This window comes from Ursus maritimus, unplaced genomic scaffold (assembly GCF_017311325.1).
Source record: "Ursus maritimus isolate PB19 unplaced genomic scaffold, ASM1731132v1 scaffold_12, whole genome shotgun sequence".
In the NCBI taxonomy this organism is placed as follows: Eukaryota; Metazoa; Chordata; class Mammalia; order Carnivora; family Ursidae; genus Ursus; species Ursus maritimus.
The window spans coordinates 12118914-12144256 of record NW_024423564.1 but is presented as its reverse complement, the minus strand read 5'-3'; the positions used below and the strand labels follow the sequence as shown (position 1 = coordinate 12144256).

The following is a 25343-nucleotide window of genomic DNA, read 5'->3' as shown; positions in this document are numbered from 1 at the left end:
TTTTTTCCCCCAGAAATGGAAACGGCAAAGACCACTGGTTCCAGCCGCAAGGGAAGCACTTTGTTCTATCAAGTGGACTTCCCTCAACCCTAAACTCTCCCGTTTGGGCTTCTTTTCTCTTCCACAGCTGCGTTCACACAGCTGGAACTTCCCAGGCATGAGTCTGCAGGGGCTCGGTAGCGGAGAAGGCTTTACTAACGTCTCAGGATCACTGGGGTCCACGTAGAGACAGATGGCTGGACACAGAGAAAAACAGCCAGGGGGTGAGCAGAGAGGTACAGAGACAAAGGACAGATGGAGGGTAAATGTTGCTGTGTGGTCGGTTGGTAGCTCTGTGCAGGTCAGCTGGGCAATGGGGGCCCAGGCTCAGTTGACCTCACCCACCTGGGGGAATGGAGAGAGAACTCAGCAATAACTGACTTCTGAGCCTAAAAGCTTCTGCTATAAAAGGAGGAAAAAAAAAAAAACAAAAACAAACACCCTCACAAAATGCATTGTTTTGGTTCAAAGGTATTGGGTCCATGGAGAAAAATATTTCACAAAAATCCGTTGGTGTTTTGTTTTCCACCTTTTCCCATGAATAAATATTATCCATTAAGAGCCTTGAAAAAGGTGCTTAAATACACAGTGTTATATTTTCTTCCTGTTTTGCATGTGACAGCTCGGCCTCTGTGCTGCTCTCGGTCTTGTATTTTCCTCACTCGGGTCTCCAGAAACGACTGTTATTGGGTCTGAGGCTCCCCCCTCCAGGCCCTGTCCTGGCACACAGCCTCTACGCCACCCCCCCTGCCATCCCGTCCCCCACCCCCTCCCTTCCTCCGGCCCCAGCGAGATGCAGTAAGTAGCACAGGGCCACGTCTGGTCCGCGCCAGCAGCGGTGAACCTCAGGGGCCCCTTTGCCGCCTCCTTTTCCTTCCAGGCACAAGTTTCAGTGCTAGGGGTGCAAGGGGGCAGGCAGAACGAGTGGGGAAGCGGGGGAGGGAGTGGTCCCAGCGGCCACCCACCCACATGCCAGCCCCCTTTGCTCCCATTCCCCGCACTGGCCCTCTGTCCAGCGGTTTTACAAGGCGGAGACCTTGACGACATTGCTGGCTATGGAAGGAATGTTCGTGTTGGGGCCGGGGGTGGCAGGGGGTGGCCGACTTTCCCCCTCTGGGGTGAGCGCTGGGGGGGTAGGGATGCTGATGATGGCTGTGGTGATCTGGGATGTTTTGCAGTTTGGTCTCAGTCCGTCGTCTGCTTTCAAGTTAAGGCTGGAGCGACTGGGATAAAAAAAGAGTGAGTTGGTGACTGTGCTTCCTGCTAATGTCCCCGAGTGTCCTTGACCCCCACACGTCTAGCTCACGGTAATGAGGAGGAAGAAGCTCCGGCGTTCCTCTGTCTCTGCTCTTGGTAATCAGTCTGTCACTATCCAGTCTAATTATTATTTCTAACAATGATCACGTATACTGGGCTCTGGAATTCAGAGTATTCGTTTTTCTCCCTCCCACAGACCGTTTACCTATCCTTTGTGGCATTTGGCTATTGTTTTCCCTGAGTTCCTTGCAACTCACTGGAGGCAGTGGGAAGTGGCCGAAAAGGGAGGGAAAACGTCAGCCTGTGGTTCAGAGTCAGCCTGGGATAAGCCGCGTCTAACACAACCGTGAACATTGTTTCCCTGGGAGAACGATCCATTCTTTGCACTGGGGTAGGTGTTTCGCTTTGCTTGTTTTTTTTTTTTGGTTTCCCAGTTATCGTTTCTGGTCTCTAACCTCACATTGGGCCTAAGCCTGCTATAGCGCCCTCCCCAGCAAACGAAGGGCCTTTGGGTTAACTTGCAAGGGTAAGGCAGGTGGAGGGGCTCCTGTATTACATCAAGGGATGGAGGGCTAGGAGGCTCTGCGAAGGCCGAGGCCGTTCCCTTCTGGGACGGGCGAGACCGGAGCCTCGGGGACTGAGGGGGATGGAGCGCCCACCTGGTGGTGAGGGAGGGCTGCTCGCTGCCCTGGATGTGGATCGTGCTGAGTTCCTGCATGCTGCGCAGGCGCGTGGCCGGCAGGCTGGAGTTGGGCAAGTGCGTGCTCTTCTTACTACGCCGGGAGCAGCAGGTGGTGGTGAGGCCCGGGTGACTGGACAGTGAGGGGCTTCTTGTGGACGGGTAGTTCTGCATCGAGCTTTCCATGCAGTTCTGCTCAAACATCTGCTCATCAACGAACTCGTGGTTCTGTGGGAAGCAGAAGGAGAAGAAGTAGGAAAGGGGATGGGAAGGAGGGGGATGAGCCCCCAGGCGCCGGGGGGCTGCCTGCCTCTGTCTGGGCCTTGAGAGGAGGGCTCCCAGGTGCCTGGAGCACGGTTAAGCGTTCGGGAGGGGCGATGTCCCACAGGCATCAAAGGCAGAAAGAAGAAGGTTCCTATTGGCAGCCCTGGCCTTGAGGTGGAAGGGTGGGGACTGCGGCCGTGAGATCACGATGGGCTTTGAGCTGACGGGATCCAGAGGGCCTGGAGGGATCTAGTGGCTTCCTCAGAGCTAGAAGCCGACTTGACTGACTCTGCAGGGTTTGCCCAGGATCTCTCGGGGGTGGCAGGTAAGGAGTCGCTGACCCTGGGGAGTGGGAACGCTAAGCAGTCTTGACTACTGGGTTGGATTTAATGGGTAAGATCCTTATGAATCCTGAGTACATGTGAGATGGAAGCTTTTGAAGGCACTGGATTATTCATGGAATTGGGAGAGCTTTGCTCTTGAAGGCCTATGGGGTCAGACTGTCCGGGTTATGATTTCTTTTCATTATTGTGTCCCCCCCCCCACCTGATTATGGGATGTGTGGATCCTTAATGTATCTGGAGGCACGGGATTCCCTAAGTCACTTGTGAGCGTGGGAAGGAATGCTAACAGCCTTCTGCTGCTGAACCCAGGATAACGGGGGGGGGGGAGCTGTTTGGTCAAGGTGACTCAAAATCTATGGCGTTAACGGTCTGGCTGAGGCCGCCAGTCTGGAGAGAAGTTGCATGGGAGGAGAGTACAGAGAGAGACCAGCCCTGGCAGCCAGGACCAGGAGTCCCTGCAGAGCTGGGGAAGGGGCCCAGGGACACTCACAGGGGACCGACTTGGCTGCCACGTTCTGCCACCCTCTCCAAGCCCTTGGAGGTCAAAGGAGGTCAAAGGAGGGAAGCAGACAAGCAGTCGGGTAGTGCAGCAAGAACCCCCAACAGCCTGAGCTGCTGCTGGGGGTGGCAGTAGAGGTAGGAAAAGCCCCAGAAGAATCGACAGCACATGCAGAGAACCAGACCAGGGGGTAAAAAGAGGAGAATCCACAGACTCAGAAGAATCAGAGAGAAAAAGAGCAATTGAATTTAAAAAACTGATACCTTGATGGTAGAAGTTCGTACAGATAACAGGGGATCATCCACAAGATAAGACAACCCCTGCGGGACAACGTGCCAGCAGAAGATAAAAACACCATTGATTGTACATTCCAGCATTCCCAAGCTCAGTTCTGACATCCAGTCCCCCCAGCCCAGCATTCCACCCGGGAGTCCAACATTCCAGCCCTTGCTCCCGGCATTCTCTCTCCCTTGGCTCCAACACGACCCTGCTCAAACCCCGCGTTCATTCCTCCCATCCCCACATCCTGCTGCTTCTAGCCCAACATTCCTCCCCTGAAGTCCAGCATTCCATCTCTTTCACCCCAGCCCTTCCCGCCCGCGACCCCACAATCCGACATTCGCTCCCGCAGATTCAGCATTCCACCCCTTCAGTGCCAGCATTCCGTCCCTCCATCCCCAAAGTCTCCGTTCTTCAATGCCAACATTCCAGCCCCTCAAACCCAAACATTTTTACCCATATCCTTTCAGTTGACACATTCCACCCAGCACATGCAACTTGGAAAGGGCAGTTGGGTCCAGGCCTATCCCGTTGGCAAGCTCTGAGTCTTTGAGAGAAGTTCTAGATACACATATGTAGTTCTTGATGGTAAGACATAGCTGATAAATCCTGGAAACTAGGGTTCTCGGAGTACTTTCCCGCTTTGGAAGCCCTCTTTGGGTTCAACCGCCATTCACAGTATCTGCACTGGGCTCATGGTAAGAGTCATCTGACATCTAGTCCCCCTGCATCTAGAGGCCGGGATATGGGACATTCAAAAGTAGAAAGCTCCTTCCCTACTGTGCTGAGCCCTGACCGTGGGCTCTCTGGGGAGGGCGGGCCTAGAAGGCACAGGGAAAGGTTGCACTTTGTCTCTTGGGCTTGTCCATCCTGACGTCTCCACTTCCCTGCTGTTCCTTGAACTTTTTGCCAAGGGTCCAGGGTTGGCCCCACTGCCCTTCCTTTCAGTCTGTTTGTGGGGCACAGGCAACATGCCACATTCCAGCTACAGTGTCCTAAACCACGGCTCTATTTTAACAGTCTTGCAGAATCTGAACTCCCTGGGCCCTACAGGGTGACTAAGAGGGAGACAATACAATCCCTGGCTAGAGAAATAGAGGCACCGCCTCCTTCATTCACTCTAAGGAGCGATGGAGGGAGCAAAAGGGCCCCACACATTGCATCAGCCTAGCCCCTGGGACAGGACAAAAACTGATGCCCTCCTCCACTGCCCTGTAGCAATCTAGGATAAATTCAGCTTGAGTTTTGAAGAGTGATGCCCATCCGGACTGAGAAACCGAGAGGCAGAGCCCTTAGCTCTCAGTCACCACGAAAACGGGCTCTCGGGACCATGTAGGGGTGGGCAGAAAGGCTGGGGGTGATGGCCTTCTATCTGCTGCAGGATGCAGCAGGCCTCCTACCCTGGAGACTGCGCCCCCCCCCCCCCTTGGGGTCTTCCTCCCAAGGGTTGACAGAGACCTCATCATTGCTTTTTGGATATGAAGGGGACAGACTCTGACTCGTGCAGCCTGGGCCCAGGACGAGGGCGTGGGCGCAGAGTTCCTGCTCCCTGAGCAGCGGCCCTTGGAAAGGTGGAGGGGGGCGGGGATGGGAAGGAGCGCAGCGGGCTGGGACTCACAGTGGTTTTCTCCAGGCAGTGCAGCAGATGGTGGTGCTGGCTCTCAATGAGGGAGGTGCTCTTGCCCATGTTCTCCTCCTCCGGCGTGCCCTAGCCGGAAAAGAAGAGAGGCTGAGGCTCACGCTGTGGGCTCCTCCCGTCTTCTCCGTGTCCTTCATTTCTCCACAGGAGGCGGGAGGGCACCAGAAAAATCGGGACGAACCAAATTTCAGGCTCCCCAGAGAACAGGCTAGCTTTGGGGCTGGGAGCCCTGGCTCTCCGCCTGGGTCAGGGGTCGTGCTGATAATCCTATGGGAGAGGTCCGTGGAGGGGTGCACCCTGGAGAAGGTCTGGAAGCCTGTCCTTCTTAGGGTTCACATTGGGGCTTTGGGGGTAGTGGTGCCCCTGGAAAGAGAAAAGAAGCCCGTCCCCCTCCCCTCCGCCCAGTCCAGGCCCTGCGGGCGCCTACCATCAGCTCCAGTGCCTCCGTGAGGAGTCCGTTGCGCTTGCTGTGCAGGTAAGCATTGGAGCTGCCTGTCTTGGCCACGCGGATCCTGGCAAGGCGGGCCTTCTGCGATCGGCAAAGAAAAAAGAGTGAGCGAGCCTGAAAGACCAGACCGCGAGCCTGGCAAAGCCAACGACAGCAAGCCGTCCCAGCGCGGCCGTGTTCCCAGGTGACGCCTGACGAAGGACACGGCTCTCTGTGTGCGGACCCTGGCACTGGCTCTGAGACTCTGCACACCCGCTCGGTGCAGCCTGGTCCTGGGCAGAGTTCCTGGGGGTCTCCACTCACCTCTCCAGCCGTGGTGCAATCCGGCAGCAGAAATACCACGCATCAAAGCCCGCCCTCCTCCCAAAAGCTTCATGACCTTTACCGACTCGGTATCGCACTGGACTATTTCTCATCTCTGGACTGCCAGCTCCAAGAAGGGGCATGTGTTGGAGCTCTCCCAACGCTCCCCTAGGGCCCGGTGCTGCCCCGTGTATCCAGCAGGCACCCAAACATCAGTTAATTAGGAGAAAAGCAAGGAGTGTGCATCTGTGCCCTTTAACACGTCTTCACTTCCTCCCTGTTTTGCCCTTCGCACTCATTACTCAGGGAGTATATGGTTTCTGCTTTTACCTTGCTACTGCCTCCCCGAATGTAAATTCCGTGACAGCAGGAGTTTTCGTTTTGTTCATGGGTGTATCCCCATTGCCTAGTAATTTTTAGATCAATACGTGTCTTTAAAATCTCATGTCTGTTTTGGGGAGTGGATGCGTGCATGGAGGGGCCAACACGCGTCTGTGTTTGCCACACGTGTCTGTGGGAACGAGAGCAGGTGCACGCGTGTGCGATGCACAGCCCACTGTGTGCATGAGACAGGGGAGGATGGAACACATTTTTACACACCACTCTGGCTTTAACTAGGACGACTGGAAACTTCCCCGGCCCCAGCCTGGGAAGCCCGGAGCAGATTCCCCTGCAGGAGGGTGGCACGGTGTCTCATGGCAAGCGCACCTGTCTCGCTTGCCGAAGCAGGGGGGAGGCTGGACCCACCGCACGCACATTGGCTGCTCCTCTCCTTCCTAATAGCCATAATCAGTGTCACTGTGATGGCAGCACAACCGCGGACTGAGGCCCAAGAGGAAAGAGGCTTTAGGAAAGAGGGAGAAGGGACGGGGAAAGGGCTTCCTGCTGGTTTACAAAAATGCAGCCAGAGTCTGGGCTCCTGGAGACGTAGAGCCAGTGCTAGGTCCTCGTGGGAAGCAGAAGAGTCCACAGGGACTCACGGATCCGTCCTGGGGCAGAGGAGTCCCTTCTCTCCCTCTGTGAAAGTCCGCGGTGACTTGGCCATGGACTCTGAGCGGGGCAGGAGGCCTTGGGAAATTGTGGCAATTCCCATTTCTTGCCTACCTCTCCCCAGCACGGGCAAGTGCCCCTTCCCAGGGTCCTGCTGGGCTGCTTCATGTGCTAAAAAGGGGCCAGGGAGTCAGATTTAGGCTGTCAACGGAAGCGCAAAGAACACAGTAGATCTCTTGTTTCCTGTGCCCTGCGTGGCCCCACAGGGACAGCTCGACTCCCTTTCCTGGCTTCAGAATACGGGGAAGAGGCCAGGGCTTGGGCCCAGCTCTGTCTGTGAATCAGAGGAAGAGGGCTTCTCTAGATGGTGAGAGCGGAAAGGGGAATCCAGCAGGGAAAGGATGGCCAGGAAGCCCTGTCAGCCCTCTTCTCTCTGAGCCAAGAACTTCCATCCCAGGCCCAGGACGGCGCCAGGCCTCCCCTCCGCGACGTGTCTACATTCAAGCACGGAGCTCATCATCTGAGGATGTGGCTGTTATTGCCTTGGGTGATGACCCGGTGTGGAGAGCTGCATATGGAAATCCAATTGTGTCAAGCTCGTTACAGCCCTTATATAATTTGATTGCACCACTTAGAGCCAGACCTTTCTCGTATCTGGGGTCTGTCTTCATTACTTTCTAGAGATGAAAGATTCTCCTGTTCTCCTTTGTGGCACTTCTTTTAATCTTATCTTACCCTGGGCTCTATTAAAGCAACAGATTGTCATATCATATGCCCAACACTGTTTAATCATTTCCCACACAGGATAAAGAGGTTTGCAATGTATTTACAGAACCATACCCAGCACATGAAATTTGGGGAGGATTTCTCGTTTGACTTTGAGCTCCTGAGAGTCGGAGTCTGGCTTACGCTTTTTTTTATCTTCGGCGTCTGACACGGGGCTGTGCACGGAGCAGGTGCAAGCCAGGCTGCTGAGGACCCAGGAAGGAGGACGGTCCTTCCCGGTTGGACAGAAGTCCATTAATAAGGCCCTGGTCACAGGCTCATCCCTGTGGGGACTCGTTAGCTTCTCCCTCCCCCACTGGCCATGAGCGCAATGTGAGAGGTTCAAAGAGAATGTGGTCATCATCTAGGCGATTCTGAAGACAACAAAATGGAGGATATGAGGGGAAGTAACTTCTCCAGGGTAAGGCAGCGGGCTGGCGGGGGGAAGGGGGGCTTCCACTCAGGCCTCCCTACCTTCAGGCCAAATGCTGCCTCCGCAACAGCCCTCTCCCTGAATTTCAAGGCCTGCCAGGCAACTTTCTAAACCGGAAGAACAAGGCCCAGGAAGTTGCAGCTTCAGGAAGGATGGAGATTCCAGGGTTGACGGGGAGGTCTGGAAGGAGGATGCTTCCACTCTGGGTACAGTTCCAGGTGCGGTCTGGGCCACGAGTATTGACATCTCTTACCCCGGGAGAGGCAGAAGAAGGAGAAAGAAGGAGACGTGGAAAAGCCACAGGAGAGCACGGCCCATTGTACCCTCGGGCATTCACCCCAGAGAAATGAAAAGTTACGTTCTCGCAAAAACCTGTTCATGAATGTTCTCAGCAGCTTTACTTCTAATAACCAAAAATGTGGTTCTTCTAGTCCATGGCACATGATACATCCACGTCATGCGATACTGCCCAGCGGGAAAAAAGAATGGACTATTGATACAGACAACTTGGATACATCTCCAGGAATTATGTGAAATGGAAAAAAACAAACCGCCCCCCCGCCAAAAAACCTCCAAAGGTTACCTACTGCACGAATCCATTTATGTAGCATTTTTGAAATGAAAACATTGAATAAATGGAGGACAGGTAAATGGTTGCCGGGGGTTAGGGAAGGGATAGAGGTAGGGTGGGAGGAATCCTTCCGGTGCTGGAACGGTTCAGCACCTTGACCGAGGCATTGGAGGCATGAACCCACATGGTATCACACTTCACACTCGCACACTCCCTCACACGAGGACACGTCAGACTGGGGAAGTCTGAATGGGATTCGCGGATCGTATCAACATCCGAACCCTGGTGGTGATAATCTTATAACTTCCATGTGAATCTTAGCTCAATAAAAATCACTAAAACCCCCCCAAACCCACTCCAGATGTTCCCTTCTCTCTGTCCGCTGCTAGACCTCCTTAGTTGATCTTCAAATCTTCAATTCACTTGGCTTCGAGAACCTAGCTCAATAAAAATCACTAAAACCCCCCCAAACCCACTCCAGATGTTCCCTTCTCTCTGTCCGCTGCTAGACCTCCTTAGTTGATCTTCAAATCTTCAATTCACTTGGCTTCGAGAACCTAGTCTCTGAAGCAAATAGTCATGGAGTTCGTTTTTGGTAACAACCCCAAGCAAGCCAGTCGTGACGGGAAAGGATGACAACTTTTTAAGCCTTCCCTTTACAGCGGATGCCGGTGGGCTGGAGCATAACTTTGCGGCTGTCTAGCTCCCGAGTGTGTGGTCTGGACTGAGAGCTATTAGCTTCCCTGACCCCCTCCCTGTCCCATCTCTCCAACCCGCCCCCCCCAAGTCTCCTGTACCTGCCTTCCCTGTTTCCCGGTTACAGACCCAGCGCTGGAAGCAGGCAGTGGTCTCATATTCTTTTTCTTTTTCTTTTTTTTTTTTTTGCCTCTCACAAGAAGCCCAAGGTGAAAGAGACAGAGCCAGCAACCTTGAGGAGAGACAGTATCCAGGGGAGGTGAAAACACGGTAAATATTTACTTGGATTTCAAAGGGAGAGGGAAGAGGGTGGGGGGGGGAGGCAGAAGGGAGGGAGTGTCAGCTTTAGCAGCTAGAAGGAGGGACACGCCAAGTCTGATCCCTTCTGCACTGTAATCACACAGGATGAGCTCTGTAAAGTCCCAGTGGAAATGACCACTGTTCCGTTCTTTGCAGGGGTGAAACAGCAGGGGATGCGATGCCCTGAGAGGTGGGTAGGTCAGGGTGCGGGCACAGAGGGAAGGGCAGCTGCAGGAACAGTTTCAAGCCCAGCAGTAGGCTGGTGTGTGAGCTGGGGATTCCTTTGACCCTCACCCGCTGAACCAAACATCTACGTCAGCCTTGCTCCTGGGGAGTGGCCCTCTAGGACCCCTGGCCCTTTCTTGAGGCCAGCATAATGAATTTAGATGTTGTCCACATTTGCCAGCTGACTCGAACAGGGAATGAGATAAGACTTCTATTTCTGGGTGGCTAGTAGAGGGTGGGGTGGGGAGGCCTGGACCGTGGACGAAGAGGTAGGAAATGGGTGCGGGAGGTGGGGGGGGAGGGAGAGGACAGCACAGAGCCAGAAGATCGATCTAAGGCGGCTGGCAACCTTACAGAGCCAGGTCAAGACAAGTCAAAAGGTATCTCAGCACAGGCTGAGGGGGCGACCACAAGGGCACACAAAAGGGGCTATGTCGGAAGTGGGAACCGACTGGATTCATTATATAATTGCATAACCTATATTATTAAGTATTATTCTATGTAAATCACCATACGCTTCAGAGCTAAGTTTCATGAACATTGTGACTTTGTTTCAGACAGCATAGACAGATATGTGCTGAAATTCTGGATTCCTCTGATAAGTCAAGGAAGCCCTGTCCCTTGGTGTTAGCCCTGGGACTGGGAGGCCAGCAGCAGGGATCGTGGGGGGAGGAAGCCACGAGCTGCACACAGGGCCTGACACAGCGCGGGTGCAGGAAATGTTTCTGGAATAAATGAACGAAAGAAAGAATACAATAAGCCCTCATAAGTGACCCTCTCAACAAGGTCTCCCCTGCCCACTGTACCCAGAAAGGCTCTGACCGTACCCCCTGGACGTTGAGCGGCTGCCGAAGGGTACTTATTTCAGCCCAGATCAGAAGAGAAATGGCAAACGGCCCCCGTGGTCCTCCCTTTTCCTGGAAGGAAGCTGGCAAAAGTCAGGACCCAAGAACCCTCACTAGCCAGATGCCCTGAGAACGCACCACAGCCCTCAGACAGGCTTCCTCGTTCCGCGGGCGAATGCGGGCATGCGCCGCCCGGCCTTCTTAAGCAGTGATTACTGGACATCGCCGCGAACTTTCCTCAGGACCAATGGCTATTCTCCTGGTCACCAACCGCAGTTCGGTGCCTGAACCCCAGACACCCCGAGGTGACCGAAGCCCGTCGTGACGTTTGTTCTGGAACTCAGCGGCCTCAGAACGTTCTCCTCTCAGAGCTTTCGCTTTTCTCCTCAGCAAATTTCTGTTCAGTCTGCGTGTTGTGTGTCAGCTAGCAGAGGGGATCGGAGAGCAATTACGTGCCCCAGTCAGCTCCTGGCAGGGACAGGGAGGGGGCCGGGGCCCTGAGTGTTGGCGGCTGAGGTCTTGAAGGGGAAGCCAGGGCTCAAGGAAATTGCACAGAACATCCGGGAGGGAGACAGTCAGTTTCTGGATGATTGAGGGCTTGTTGCACTTTGCAGCTGACCGGGGCTTGGAGCTGGAATGCAGGACACTGGTCGGTAAGAAGGGACATGAAGCTGCCTTACCTTCCAAAGCCAGAGGCCGTCTGGGCAGGGATCCGCCCCGGAAGTCCAGGCCTGGCGACCTGACTGTGACCGCAGCCCAAGGCCCAAAGCAGAGGGCTGGGCCCCTGACTGAGCCCCCCAGGCTGAGGCTTACCTTTTGTGCCCTGCGTTTATCAGCTCTCTGATTCTGGTGGTAAATCCGGCTGAAGTTGGAAACGATCACAGGGACCGGCAGGGCGATGACCAGGACGCCACTCAGGGAGCAGATGGAGCCAAAAATCTTCCCTGCAATTGTCTTGGGCACCATATCTCCATATCTGAGAGAGAGAGAGAGAGAGAGAGAGAGAGAGAGAGAAACAAGTATGAGGAAGAGAGGTCACTGAGGAAACAAGCCAGGCTTCCCTACCCATCACTCACCTATCCATCCATCCATCCATCCGTCCGTCCATCCGTCCATCCATCCATCCATCCATCCATCCGTCCATCTATCCGTCCATCCGTCCATCCATGCATCCATCCATCCATCCATGCATCTATCCATCCATCCATCCATCCGTCCGTCCATCCGTCCGTCCATCCATGCATCCATCCGTCCGTCCATCCATGCATCCATCCGTCCATCCATCCATCTATCCATCCATCCATCCGCCTGTCCATCCATCCATCCCTTCATTCAACAGTTGTTTGAAGTGCCTACTACGTGCCTACTCTGACCTGGGAGTGAACAGAAAAGATTCCTGTGTTCCCAGAGGCGATCACCTACAAGGGGAAGACCATAAACAAGGGAACACACCGACGTGTCATTATTTCCATGAAGAGAAGAGAGACAGGTGCTGTGCCAGGCGGGGGCAGCGTGGCCAGGAACAGCCTCTCTGAGGAGCTGACATTTCAGCTGAGATCTAAAGCTCAAGGGTCCGGCCATGCGACACACGTGGGCAAGAGCGTGCCAGGCGGAAGGAACAGAAAGGCAGAGGCCCTGAGGGAGGAGGGAGTGGGGGGGCTCTGGGAAGGACTGCAGGCCCACCAGTGGGGGGGCGGGGGCGGAGGGTAGCTACAAAAGGAGGCGGAGGCCGCCCCACGGAGTGTGGATTTTCTGCCAAATGCAACCAGCAGCCACGGATGAGTACTGGGAAGGAAAGCGGCACACTCTCATTTATGTTCATAAAAATAACAAACAATAAACCCACCCTCTGTTCACGTGGAGACTTCCAATGCCCAAAGGCCTTCTGCACGCTTACCTCCCACAAGCTCCACGGACCCTGGGAACTTTGTGTCCTCAGCCCCACTGTGCAGATGCGGGAAGTGAAGCTCCCAGGCAGGGGGACTGCCCACGCTGGGGGAGAGGCTGGGATTAAAACCCATTCCTCTTGCTTTCATCTCTTTTCTACCAACCACACCATCTCAGAGGGCAGCCGTGAGCTCCAAAACTCAGCCCCCTAAGCCACGCAGCCACTTTGGGACAGCGCCGTTGCTCTCGGAGCTCTGAGAAACTCTCCGAAGTACTTCACACCCTGGCAGCCGCCCCCTGGGGACCAGCTGGGCCTGGCTTGGGCTCAGCCCTGGGCAGGCAGGCCAGAGCCTCTCTCCTCCAATCAATAAGGTACTCTCCACAGTAGTTAAGCGTTTAGCCTCTTCTTTGTTGAGATAAATTAAAGGCTTTATTAGGCAAAGAGCTGTGATGACTCCTTTGGCCAAAGCCAGAAACACCATCTCCCCCCTTCCCCTGGCCCTTTGAGTGTTTGGAGCAGAAGCAGCTGGAGGAGGACCAGGATTTGCTGCCACCGAATAGCGAGGCCCAGAGTCCCTTGACCTGAGGGGACCCAGGTGTCCTGAGGACGCAAAGGAGAAGGGGAAGGGGACAGGGCAGATCTTTTCAGGAGTGTGACGTCCTCCCCTCCTAAGCACCTAAGGGCTCTGTGGATGATACGTCAGCCGCTGACACATATTTGGAGAGTGAATGAGTGACCTCATTTAAGCCTCTCGACACCCCGTGAATTAGGCTCCTCTTTTGCGGACGCTGGGCTTCAAGCTGTCCCTGTCACACCACGGACACGAAAGCCTGAGGCCACTCTTTCTGGGAACACTGACCCGAGGCTCACCTCGGCCGTGCTGCTCAGGAGGGCCCTCCAGCGGTGTGGTTGAGAACCTGGCTTCCGGACTCAGGCGACCTGGGTTCAAGCCCTGGCCAGCTCACCCTCAAATCACTGCATGACCTTGAGGGAATGTGGCTTTGGGCCTCGGCCTCCTTGTCTGTCAAGGGCAGCGAGAACGAGCAACCTGGACCACGATCCCCTTGTCACACGTGCAGTCGCATAAACATACACACCATGGCTTTGGTCCAGGCGTCCCGGAAACCGTGGTCTCCGTGGCTGGGAATCCACTCTAAAAACACAGCGGATCGTCCTGCGTTCAGCTAATCCCGATGACGAAGGAAGGGGGCTGCCCCCAGAGGCGAATGATGTTAGCTGGGATTTTCGGGTATGTGACTGAAAGGTGGACATCAAGCTCACGGCCACGGGTGGAACTGAAGCGTGGCAGGTGTATGGAAGCACAGTGTCAAAAAGGCTACATTTTGGGGTGATGGAGGCTGGTGAGAAATGCTAAGGACACAGAAAGGTGGAAGAAAGAGGGAGGAGTAGAGCCGTGCCCGCTGCTGGCACAGATGGTCTGCTGGTGACAGACGATAGAGCGAAAGCAGGGCAACTCCACTCCCGTGCGCTCTCTGCCTTCTGCACCCAGAAGAACAGGCTTTATCTTGGAGAGGCTGCGACAAATGTGGGGGGAAAGGATGCGGAGCTCCGGGGAGGAGAGGGGAGAGCGGGCGAGTGCGCAGCTGTCTTTGGCGGAGGCACCGCACAGGCGCACCTGGATCCCGCCCCAGGAGACAGGAGGGGTGCACAGATGGAGTTGTAGAACATCGCCCATCGTCGCAGAAACCGTGGCGCGGTGCAGAAACACCGAGAGACTGGAGGCCAAAAACCGCTGTGTTGATATTTTTGAAGACGAGGGAAAGGAAGCCTGAGAAGCCACCAACCAACAGGCTTGGCACCCATCGATTCTGCCATCCGAAGGCTGGCAGAAGAGAGCAGGTATTAAGTGGACAGCTTGCGAACACTGGGAAGATAAGCCGTACTGCTCACGAGGCACGCGTCTTGCCAAGTGAGTCTTATCTCTTGTTTTGGGAGGGTTTGCTGGCTGGTGGACCGAGGGACTGCAGCGCCGTGATCTTCGCAAGGGGCGTTCTTGTCCCAGTTCTTGGTACCCTTGACAAGCTGGAGGAATGGGTGTGGATGGCAGTGCGGTCAGGAGGGGCTGAACAGACACCTCCAGTCTTCTGGCACTTTCCAAAGATGACCAACAAGCGGTCCTATGCCGGCGAAGGAAGTTCCCGGCTTTCACGGTAGAAGGGTCTCCTCTAGTGAAAGGGTGAATAAGTAAATGAAATAAAGAATGGATGGAAAGTTCCGTCTCCAGTGGTGTGTTCCAGAATTTCTCAGCAACTTATGTAAAGCCAGAGGGAGGCAGCATGGCCTAATGATTGAGAGAGGAGACTGGAGACAGGTCCCAGGTTGATCCCCGGCCCCACATTACTTACTGGTTAAGTGACCTTGGGAAAGTTATTTAAGCATGGCCTCTACCAATATAAAGTAGGTTTTATATACCTAACTTACAGGGTTGTTGGAATAATTAATGAGATGATTCAGAAGAGGCACTTAATGCGGTCTCTGGGTAAATGTAAATTCTCTATAAATAACCAGTGCGGTGGGCACCTCTTGTTTTGTCTGCTAATGGTCTGCCCATCTAGGATCTGTGCCCTCCCCACCGTTACGACATAAACTGTTTCCCGAGGAGCTGCCGTATTCTTACAAAGCTCCCCCTCTGCCCCTGCTCCCACCAGGCATGGTTAACAAGTCCAGAACGAGGCCTCCGACTCCCGCTGGGCCATGAGCCCCTCTCCTGGATTCATTGGTTAACAGCTTGACTGACATATAACTTATAGATCATACAATTCATCCATTTAAATCATACAAGTCAATATATTTTTTAAAGATTTTCTTTATTTATTTGAGAGAGAAAGCACATGCACAAGTAGGGAGGAGGGGCAGAGGAGACGGAGAAGCTGACTCCCCACTGAGCAGGGAGCCCGATGCGGGGCTCGATCCCAGAACCCTGGGATCATGACCTGAGTCGAGGCAGACGCTTAACAGACTGAGCCACCCAGGCACCCACAATTCAATATTTTTTAGTGTATTTCCCGTGTCGTGCTACCCACACGACAGTCTAATTTTAGAACATTTTCATCACCTCCCCCCCACAAAAAACCCCACCCCCACTAAGCAGTGGGGGATCATCCCACCCCTTTCACCGCTCAGCCCTAGGCCACCGCGGAACTACTGTCTGTCTCTACAGATTTCCTTCTTTCGGACATTTCGTATCGATGGAATCCTACAATACACGGCCTTCTGTGTCTGCCTTCTTTCACTCAGCGTGATGTGCTAAGGCTTCGACCTTCATCCCCGTTGTCGCGGGGCCACTATTTCAACCCTTCTTACTGCTGAATAATAGCCCATTGTGCGGATGTCCCACAGTTTGCTCTTTCACCCATCATCTGATGGACATTTGGGTTGTTTCCGCTCCGGGGCTGTTACGAATGAATTCTGCTCTGAAGATTCGTGTACGCGTTTTTGTGTGGAAGGATTTTTTCCTTTCTCCAGGAGTCACGTGGTGACTGCGTGTCTAACAGTGCAGGGGACTGTCAAAGTGTTTTCTAAAGCGGCTGCACCACTTTGCATTCCCACCAGCACTAAATTAGGGCTCCACTTCCTCCATATGTTCACCGACACTTGTTACTATTTGTCTTTTGATTCTAGCCGTCGCGGTGGGTGGGAAGTGGTATCTCACTGTGGTTTTGATTTGCATTTCTCCGGCTGGCTACTCATACTGGCAACGCCTTCCCGCCCCTGGAGTGTTACCTTTGAGACGAGATCAGTGTCATCACAGAGGGCTGACGCTGGAACCAGTACAGCTCTGGAGCTGTTGGCAGCCACGCTTTCTGCCACGGGAGGACACCAGGCTGTGGTCCGAGAGGGAGCAGGCTGACACGGAGAAAGAGGTGAGAAGTGGAAAAGGGAGTCTGATGGAGTCTGAGTTGCTGCCCTAATTCCGAGGGCCAGCTTTATGGTCGCCTTCCCTGTGGCTTAGCTCTTCGGTCCTTCTTTGGACTCTGCGTGCCAACCAATTACCGTTTCTGTTTTAACCTTCTTCCACTCGGATCCCATGATAACGAGGACGGCGGTGATGGTGTTGATCAGGGGACTGCTGATTATCATTATTTTTAAAGTTAATTTCCTTTATTGCGGTATAGCTGACATATACTAGCCTATACGTTTCAGGCATGCATCATAGAGATTCGATACTTTTGTCCATTACGCAATGATTCCCGTGATGAGTGGGGTGGCCATCTGACACGTACAAAGTTATGATGATATTGACTATTATTCTCTGTGCTGCACATTACATCCCCGTGACTTATTTCATAACCGGAAGTCTGTACCTCTTAATCCCCTTCATCTAGCCCACCTAGTTCATCCGTTACTCTGGTCATCAACAGTTTGCTTCCTTTATCTATGAGTCTGTTTCTGTTGTGTTTTGTTTGTTCGTTTGTTTTGTCTTTGAGATTCCACATTTAAGCGAAATCACACGCTGTCTGCCTTTCCCTGTCTGCTGCTGATTATTTTTAAGCAAGCTCTTCAAATCTCTAAATGACAGCACTGCTATGAATTGAGGTCTTTCGGAGTCAAAAGGATTTTAACAGGTTGTAATCACGGGTGAAACCAGCCAGGTTAATTTTAACAAAGATGAATGACAACACCAGCATTTTGATTCAAATAATCAATGACTTGTATAGCTGATGGGACAAACCAGCTTAAAAGCCATCCGTGTTAAAAATCACCAGGGAAATTTAACTTCCACACAGCCACCAGCATAATACAGCTGCTAGTGTCACCGTAGGTTGGACTGATGGGAGCACAGTGCCCAGAAAGAGGGAGTAGGTGCCTGTACTTGCCCTTTGGGACAGACCACTTCTAGGCTGCTCTGTGGAGGTCTGGGCATTATATAGCTTATAAGACATTGATTAACCAGATCACGTCCAGAGAAGGGAGGTTGGGATGGTGAACTGTCTGGAAGTCCTCTCATAGGGGAAACAATCAAAGGACTAGGAACGTTTGTCCTGAAGAGAGGGGGACGGGGAATGGAGGAGCAGATGGGAATAATGTAGGGGAGCCTGTGTGGGGAACTTTATCTGCATCCGTGGGTCTCACAGTAACCCCATCCTTAGGGATGTGGAGCCCATGTCCAGAGAGGACAGTGAAGTGTTTCAGGTCCTCAAGGCAGAACTGGCTGGGTTAAAGCCCAGGTCGGTCTGTTCCCAGTGTCCTGCTCTGTCCTTCACATCCAGCTCCTTGGGGGGAGTGGGGGGATGGGGCCAGGATGGTCCTGGGGAAGGGCTCTGGGGAGTCAGCCAGAGCTCACCCATTTCTCTGCCTTTGCTGCCTCAGTGGCAGTGGTCCCGCGTAGCGGTTAAGAGTGTGGACTCCGAGGCAAATCCTGGCTCTGCCACTTGTTAGCTGGGCGACTTTGAGTCACTTAACGTCTCTGACCACGGCTCCTGGGACTGATGCAATAACAGTATCTACACTTCACAGGGTTGTTGTGAGGGATTAGTGAGGTCCGATTTGGAAAATGCTCAATTCGGGCACATAGGAAGAACCTTACTGATGTTTATTCAACAAATCCAGGGCCCAGACCACCGGGGCTTCTAAACTGGGTGTCAGCGAAAGCCTCCTCCCCCCACTTCTCACTTCCACTCTTGTTGCCTTTAAATTCCCTAAGAACCACACTCTTACAATGCAAACCCAAGCATGTCCTTCCCCTGTTCAAACTTTAATAAATGTTGGTAGAATGTGCGAGTTAATGAATAAAACATACCTTGCAATGTTGTTGCAAAGACTACATGCTTGTTACACAGTAAACACTCACTAAAGAGCAGCTAATTACGACCGACCGACCGCAATAACGGGGATGGGCCGCGGCCTTGGCCCCAGGGCCTCCTGGGTCCCACCTGGGCAGGAGTTCTGAGGTGCAGAAGCTGACAGTGATGTTCTAAGTCCTAATGGCATCGATGGCCTATTTTCTATGTGGAATTTTGAGGAAAGAAAGGGGTGAGAAAAGAAAAAAAGAAAATGTCATGGCCTAGAAAAAAAAATTCAAGCCTTAGCCTTATTTCCTTTTTGTCTTCCTTTTCTCATGCAAATAAGGCCTCCCTTCCCCCACCCCTCCTCCGGGCTCTGAGAGTGGAGGAGAGAAAGGGACAAGAAAGCCCCTCCTGGAGGGGACTCCCAGGGACAGAGGAGCTATGGTGCTCACCCCAGACTTAGGACTCACACCCAGACCTCACCTGGGGCCAACGTGAGGCAGCTCTCTGCCCCTGGCCCAGGGTGGGAGAGGGAGGGCTCGGGCACTGGGTGCCTCTCTGTCCACCCGTCTCCCCTAGCACGTCCTCGGCAGTGTCTGGGCTGTGGCAAGAGCAGGGAAGCTTACCCTCCTAATATAGAAGGCTAATTAATTTGTATTAGGGTTTAGGGATAATTAAACTTTTTATCTGAACTTAAGCTGCACAAACCACCCGCCTTGTACAATTAATTGCTGCCTTCACTTCCTCCTCCAGGTGCTGAGAGATAAGTGTGAGCCAAGCTCCCTGGTCTGATTCCGGCTGCCTCTCAGGCAGGGGTGAGGCCGCACATCTGGCGGGGAGTTCCTTCTTTCCTGGAGGCCAGACATTGACCATTCAGGCCCAGCTGCTGGGAGCTCGGTCAAGGAGACTTGTCCTTGATGCGTTTCCGCAAGGGCGGGGCGTCTCCACCCACTCCTGCACCCACCTTCTGCACTGGGAGGCCCCTGAACTTGGCTTCCTCCTCTGCTTCCCAACCCTTGGGATTGGGGATGCAGATGGGGGATGGAAGCTGCCCTGTGATGAGTGGGGTCAGGGTGGGGAGACACCTTCTCAGAGCGGGCTGGGCACCACGGTGAGTTCCAGGGACTCAGACCCCTGTGGTCACCTCCTTGTCCAGGGCAAAGGACAAAGGCAGACTGCCCTGGAGGACACTAAAACACCAGCCTGGCTGATGAGTTCATCCTTTGACAAACCTCTGGTCAGCCTCCTTTCATGTCCAGATCCCCTCCCGTGGAGCAGGACTGCTGTACCTTTTTTCTTTTCTTTTTTTTTTTTAGCTCTATGTCATATCAGGTGCTGCAAATACATGATCTCATTTGCTCCTTCCAGCAATCCTAAGAAATAGATGCAATTATTATGCCCATTTTCCTGATGAGGAAACTGGAGCACAGAGTGGTTAAGTAATATGCCCAAGGTCACTTGGCTAGCCAGTGGCAGAACCAGGTATCGTAAATTCCAGAGTCCTTACACACAACTGCTAGTCCCTGTAGCCCAAAGCCATGGTCCCTGAGGAGCCCACATGGCGGGTGGAAGTCTGGTTAGAGAGCAAGGGGGGCCCTTCAGCGCTGACTGCATTCACGGCTGCAGCCTAGCCATACCCCTGCAAGTGACTCTAGCCCTGTGCTATCAATACTCAAGGAGGGGGACTTGCAAAATCAAATGAAAGCCTCATGTCATTTTTCCTTTCTACCACATAGCTCTCTCCTCTCACCCCTTATCCCCCTAAAAAAATCAACCCACGTCTCTGGTCGTGTCCCTGCCAGGCACTCTCCTGGGTTCACCTGCAAAGTGGCCCCAGTGGTGAGCCAGGAGTCAAAAGGCTGGGTTGGCATTTGGAACCCATGGGTTAGGTTGCTCTGAAGACCCCATCTGGCGGTGGACCCAGAGCGGAGAACTGAGGCTCAGAGCAGGAGGACCTAATAACAATCGCAGTAACGATTCACTAATAGTCTATTTTTATTAACATCAATATGCACCATTCGATCTTCCTAACAACGTTACGAGGTATCATTAGCCCCATTTTTGAGGAGACTGCAGCTGGGAGAGGCTGAGTAGCACGTGCGGGGTCATCTGCTTGGCCAAGCCAGCGTTCCAGATCAGCCTCATGGGACTTCAGACGGCCCGCGCCTTGTGTTTCCTCCACACACACCCAAACCTGCAGGGCCCACGTGTTTTCGCCCCCATCCCTCTGGGTTGATCGATTCATCGAATGCCTGCTGGGTGTTAACCCTGTGTCCCTCCCTTAGCTTGTGCAGGGCATTCAAAGCTAAATAGACAGGCATGTCCCCTGAGCTTATGATCTCAGTGGGGACAGACAAGTGAGTCACAATGGTGGTTCAATGTCCTAATGCTACACGAAGAATGTCCTGGCTCCTGTGTGAGCAAGGAGGGGGCTCTCCATCAGGCTTGGGGGGGGGGTGAGGTGGCTGAGGACCTCTCAGAGGTGGTGGCCCAGGCTGACTTCTTGAGCTGTGAGGCAGTAGGGCTTGCCCAAGGAATAGTAGAAATTACTGGCCGCAGGAAGGGGGACGAGGCCAGAGAAGTGGTCACATGAAGGTCCTTGTGGGTGAATCCGAGGACTCTGAACTTTCTCCTGAAAGCTGCGGGACCTGGTGAAGGATTCTAAGTGGGGGAGGGACGGGATCAAATGTCTGTCTTTGGAAGATCGCCTGAGCGCCCAGTGGAGGATGGGCTGGATGGTGATGTCGGCAGAGGCAGGGGAAAGCAGCGAAGAGGCTACCGAACCTGTCCTGGCAGGGAAGGTGGAGGCCTGAGCCAGAGCAGGGGCAGTGGGGCTGGGGAGGAGGGGCACGGAGGCTGTGTTGAGGAAGTAGAGCCTGCTAGACTTGGTTGGTCCAGGGCTCAGTGTGAGGGTGGGCAGAAGGGAGTAACCTAGGGGGGCCCCTCGGGCAAGTTCCATGCGCACCTGCAGCCGAGCTCCCACCTGTCCCTTCAGCCTGCTGTCTACACTCCTGCTCCCTGAACTTGCCTGTGCTCCCACGTGCCACGGGCTCCTCTGTGACCACAAGCCTTTCGCCAGGCCCTTCCCTCTGTTGGAAAGGATTCTCTCTCTTTCCCAGGCAACAGCTACTCATCTTTCCAGATGCTGTTCAAATGTCACCTCCCTTAGCAGCCCTCCCTCCCCCCCTCCCTCAAACAGAGTATCACTCATTCCTCTGTCTTTCCACCTCCATCAGAACATTTACTCCTCCGTGTAGAAACACACCCCGGGAAATGGCTGATTTCCCCATTTCCGTGAGTGCGGTCTGAGCACAGGGCTCTCTGTCTCTGCATCGCTGGTGCCCGGCGTGCGGCATGATGCATAGTAGGGAGGCGAGAGTTCAGAGTGGCTAAGAACCAAAGCGACCACTCTGGTGTTTCTCCCATGGACCGGACTGGACCCCTGGGACTGCTCCTTCTGGAATCAGACCGCAAGCGCCAGGAGGGGAGAGGCCACACGCTCAGGACGCAGAACCACGCCTGGTACCTGGTGTGCACTCAGGATATTTGTTGAACGAGCGAGTGAACTAGAAACAGATTTAGCGATGGAACTGCTGACTCTAGCAGACGACATCATCAGGGAACCCTTCTGCTGCAAAACATCTAAATCCGGAAGAAAATCTACTTTCTGATGCATTGTTGGGTTCACGTGCAGTAGGGGAAATCCATGTTACCCCCGATAACACGATAACACGGGACAAACCCCAGGGGGGGAATCACGACTGGGAGGAGGGAGCAGTAAGCGGAAGGAAGAACACGGTTGCTCTGAGCACATGCGCCGACAGCAGCTGGTGCGCTGGGACCTGTCGCGAGACCCTGAACCTTGGGCCAACAGCAGGGAAGGAGCTCTCAGGGTCTTCACGGACTGGGAGATGTGAAGCCAGGCCCCACACGGGGGCTAAAGTGCTCCCAGGACAGTCAAGCTACCTGGCTTCTGAGAAAACCCGATTTAAGTCCAGTCCAGAGGAAAACACCCTTAACCCTGGCCTTCAGGATTCCTACAGATTAAGGTCACGTAAATATGAGTTTGCTTAAGAAAATAAATCGTAAAGAAGCAAGCAACCGTGAATGAGGGTCAACAGAGAGAAACCAATAATAGATGGAGGTACTCCTCCCCCCAGCCCCCAAGAACTTCAGACACTGAAGCTGACGGACACGGAAGAGTTATGTATGAAATGGTTTTATGAAATAAAGGATGGAATCTCAAAGACGAGCGGGCGACAAGACACTATCGGAAATCATCGGGAGCACGTGGAAAAGAACCAAATGGAGTTTCCAGAAGTGAAAAAATGAAATGCTGAGGTTAATTATGACTGAAATCAACAGCTTATGCCTCATGGGTTCAGCCTCTGGAGGAGACCTCTACTTCCCAGTCTCCTCCTCGAAGACCCTCATGGGGTCACCTTGTCCCCAAGTCTGTCTGTATCATGACAGGCAGGAGGGCAGCAAAGACCATGGAGCTGCCATGTTATCAAGAGAGGCCACCACTGGAGTCATGTCCCAGTGCTGCATGGAGCTTGCTTCCTGTACAGACACAATCCCTTTTGCTCTCACGGCTCCCGGGAAAGACACAGCAGCATGGGCGAGTATGGAGAGGATAAGCAGACGGCAATGAAGACAGCAACCCAGTGTTGTAACTAGACAGGAACGGTGCCAACCAGCCCGCTAGCCACCTTCGTGTAAAAACCAGGAAAGGAGATGTAATCATATTCACTGCTGGTCTCCTGTCAATGGGAAAATATTCAAACGAAAACTGGGATTTGGCTCTTTCTGGGGATACTTCCTATACGCCCCCTCAGCATTCCCTGTGCTCTGACTGGGCTCACTCCCAGGGTGGTCTGCAAGGTCACGCATCTTTCAGAAGGAAAAAGTGGAAGGGCTGGGGCCCCGGAGATGGTGAAACGCCCCCATCCCTGACTGGACCCGGCCCTGGGTCTGGAGAAGGCACACAGGCCCTGGTCTGAGGCACCCAGGGGCCACTAGTCACACTGGCGTGTCCGAAGTCCCAGCCCCGATCTCGACTGACATGCTCTTCTGGAAACTGGGCCCTGCTCAGCCATTCTCCCCAGCCTCAGCCCCCAGGACACTTGTCCCCATTTACCCCCTCCGCACGCTCGGGAGGAGAGGTTGACAAGAAGGAGCCAGGAGGAACAGCACACATGTTTGGTCCAGCCCCGGTGCTCCCTCAGAGACCTCGTCCCGCAGGCCCGCACCATCTGCTTCTCTCTCTCCATATGTTCCTTACAGCAGTCCTTCTCCCTGGGGCAGCTTCTCGGCCTTCTGCCACCCTGGGCAGAGAGGAGCTGCCTCAACTACGAAGTGGAGCATGACAGGCCATGACAAGCCCTTGGTGAGTGCCAGAGCGGGCACATATTGTAGAAGGCGTGGGCGGGATTCTGGGAGAGGGAAGGAAGGGCCCAGAAGGTCTGTATCACCAAGGTGGGGGTGTGGCCAGGGTCAGACACCAGATGGCGCCACCAACGGGGAGGGGACAGAGCAATGAGGTCAAAGTCCACGGAGGGACTGGGAGCTGGGAGCAGAAGCTGGGGTGGCGAGGTGGTAAGGCAGAAAAAGTCTTGGGGACCTTCTCTGGAGATCGTGCTGGCTTCTGCTAGCATGTCTCGTTCTCGTGTAGCTGCAGCTGGGACGGTGGCAGAAGCAGTGACAGGCCCGAGGGGAGTGGGCAAGACGCGAGCACTGCAGGGCTGACAGGAGTCTCAGCCCCAGGCCCCAACACGTTGAGGGGTTAAGCGATGTGGCCCCTGGATCCTATGTGTAGCCGTCGGGTGTCCCCACTCATCCCAGCACAGCCACACTGCCCAGAGGGTAAACTGAATCGGCTCCAGTGACCCCTTCCCTCTACCCTGTACTGTCCCGTGCTGCCCGCCCCCCCCCCCACCCACCCCACCCTCTACGGACTGGGAGATGTCCTCCCGCTTCCAGCAGGCCTCATCAGAATGGCTCTTCGTCCCCACTGTCTCAGAGTCTCAGGGTGGCACGGGAGTCCTCCCCATGGTGGCCTTCCCCACCGTCTGGGGACCCCCCCTGCCCCCCTGCACAGGCTTTGGAGGCAGACAGACCTTTGCTTCAGTCCTTGTTCTTCCTACTCAGCTAAGACCTCAGGCAACCACGAGCTTCCTCAGTTTACTCATATGGCGACTGCCATAGAACGAGCCCCCTCACGGGATTGTGAGGAAAGTCACGTCTGTAAAAGCTCTTTATAAACTGTGAGGTGATCTTCGTTATAACTAGTTGTATATATGGTTTATAGTTACCACATGTATGTAAACTATAGTTATCCACACATATAAAACTAGTTATAATTATATAACTACGCATAACGAGTCGTAACGCAACTATACCCGAGAGTTTAGTCATCCTTCTGAAAGAAACAATCTGGGTCACGGTGGGACTCCTCACGTTGTCAGTTTACCTGTAACTTGTCCCTGTAAGTCCCGGTTCTGCCGTGGGAGCCGCAGAGTCTGGCTGTCCCTCTGCCGGCGCGACAGCCCTCCTCCGAGCTCCTAAGTCACACTGTGGCTCCCCATGTCCTTTGGTCTGTGCTGGCGGTCCCTGTGCCACGCCTGCCTTGTGCTCTGGTCCCCGGCAGGCCCCAGGTGTGGGAGAACACAGGTGCCTTGTGAACCTCGTCTTACAGTCGTGAAGATGGGCTCTGTCCCCTGTGTGTCACCTCAGCGCTGGCGCCACACGGACAGGCCGCGGGCTGTGCGGAGGGACGGCTGCGATGTCAGACTAGATCCAGTCTTCACTTCTATGGCAGGCTTCCCCTTGAGCCTGTAGCGGGACTAAATCCCTGGGTCCCCCAAGACACTTAGCTATCACCTCTAACCTCATCTCAGGCACTTCAAATCCTGCTCCAGGGCCCGCGGCCAAGTTCATGTTTCTGCTGAGCTGTGGAACACCCAGAAGAGTCCTTTGGCATCTTACACACGGCCAGCCCCCGGCTCAGCGCTTCTGGGTCTGCTGAGCCTTGAAGTGTTTCTTTTGCTCTGGAAGGTGGAAATGAGCTGCAGGCTGGGCTCTGTCTTGCCTGACCCCACTCGAGGCGGCTGGGGCAGGAAACGGTGAGGAG

The 25343-nt window shown here is 54.1% G+C and overlaps 1 protein-coding gene across 1 annotated transcript in view; it reads right to left on the bottom strand.

Moving 5' to 3' along the window:
• Nucleotides 1-999: 999 nt before the first annotated feature.
• The window catches only part of KCND3 (potassium voltage-gated channel subfamily D member 3), a 204240-nt gene continuing 179896 nt past the window's right edge, over nt 1000-25343 (bottom strand). The window contains exons 2-7 of the mRNA XM_008704078.2: nt 11390-11552; nt 5428-5529; nt 4980-5069; nt 3346-3402; nt 1956-2203; nt 1000-1262 (exon numbers count right to left, since the gene is read on the bottom strand). Coding sequence (XP_008702300.2) covers nt 1061-1262; nt 1956-2203; nt 3346-3402; nt 4980-5069; nt 5428-5529; nt 11390-11552 — 862 coding nt within the window. The 3' untranslated portion in view covers nt 1000-1060. The remainder of the gene's footprint in view (nt 1263-1955; nt 2204-3345; nt 3403-4979; nt 5070-5427; nt 5530-11389; nt 11553-25343) is intronic.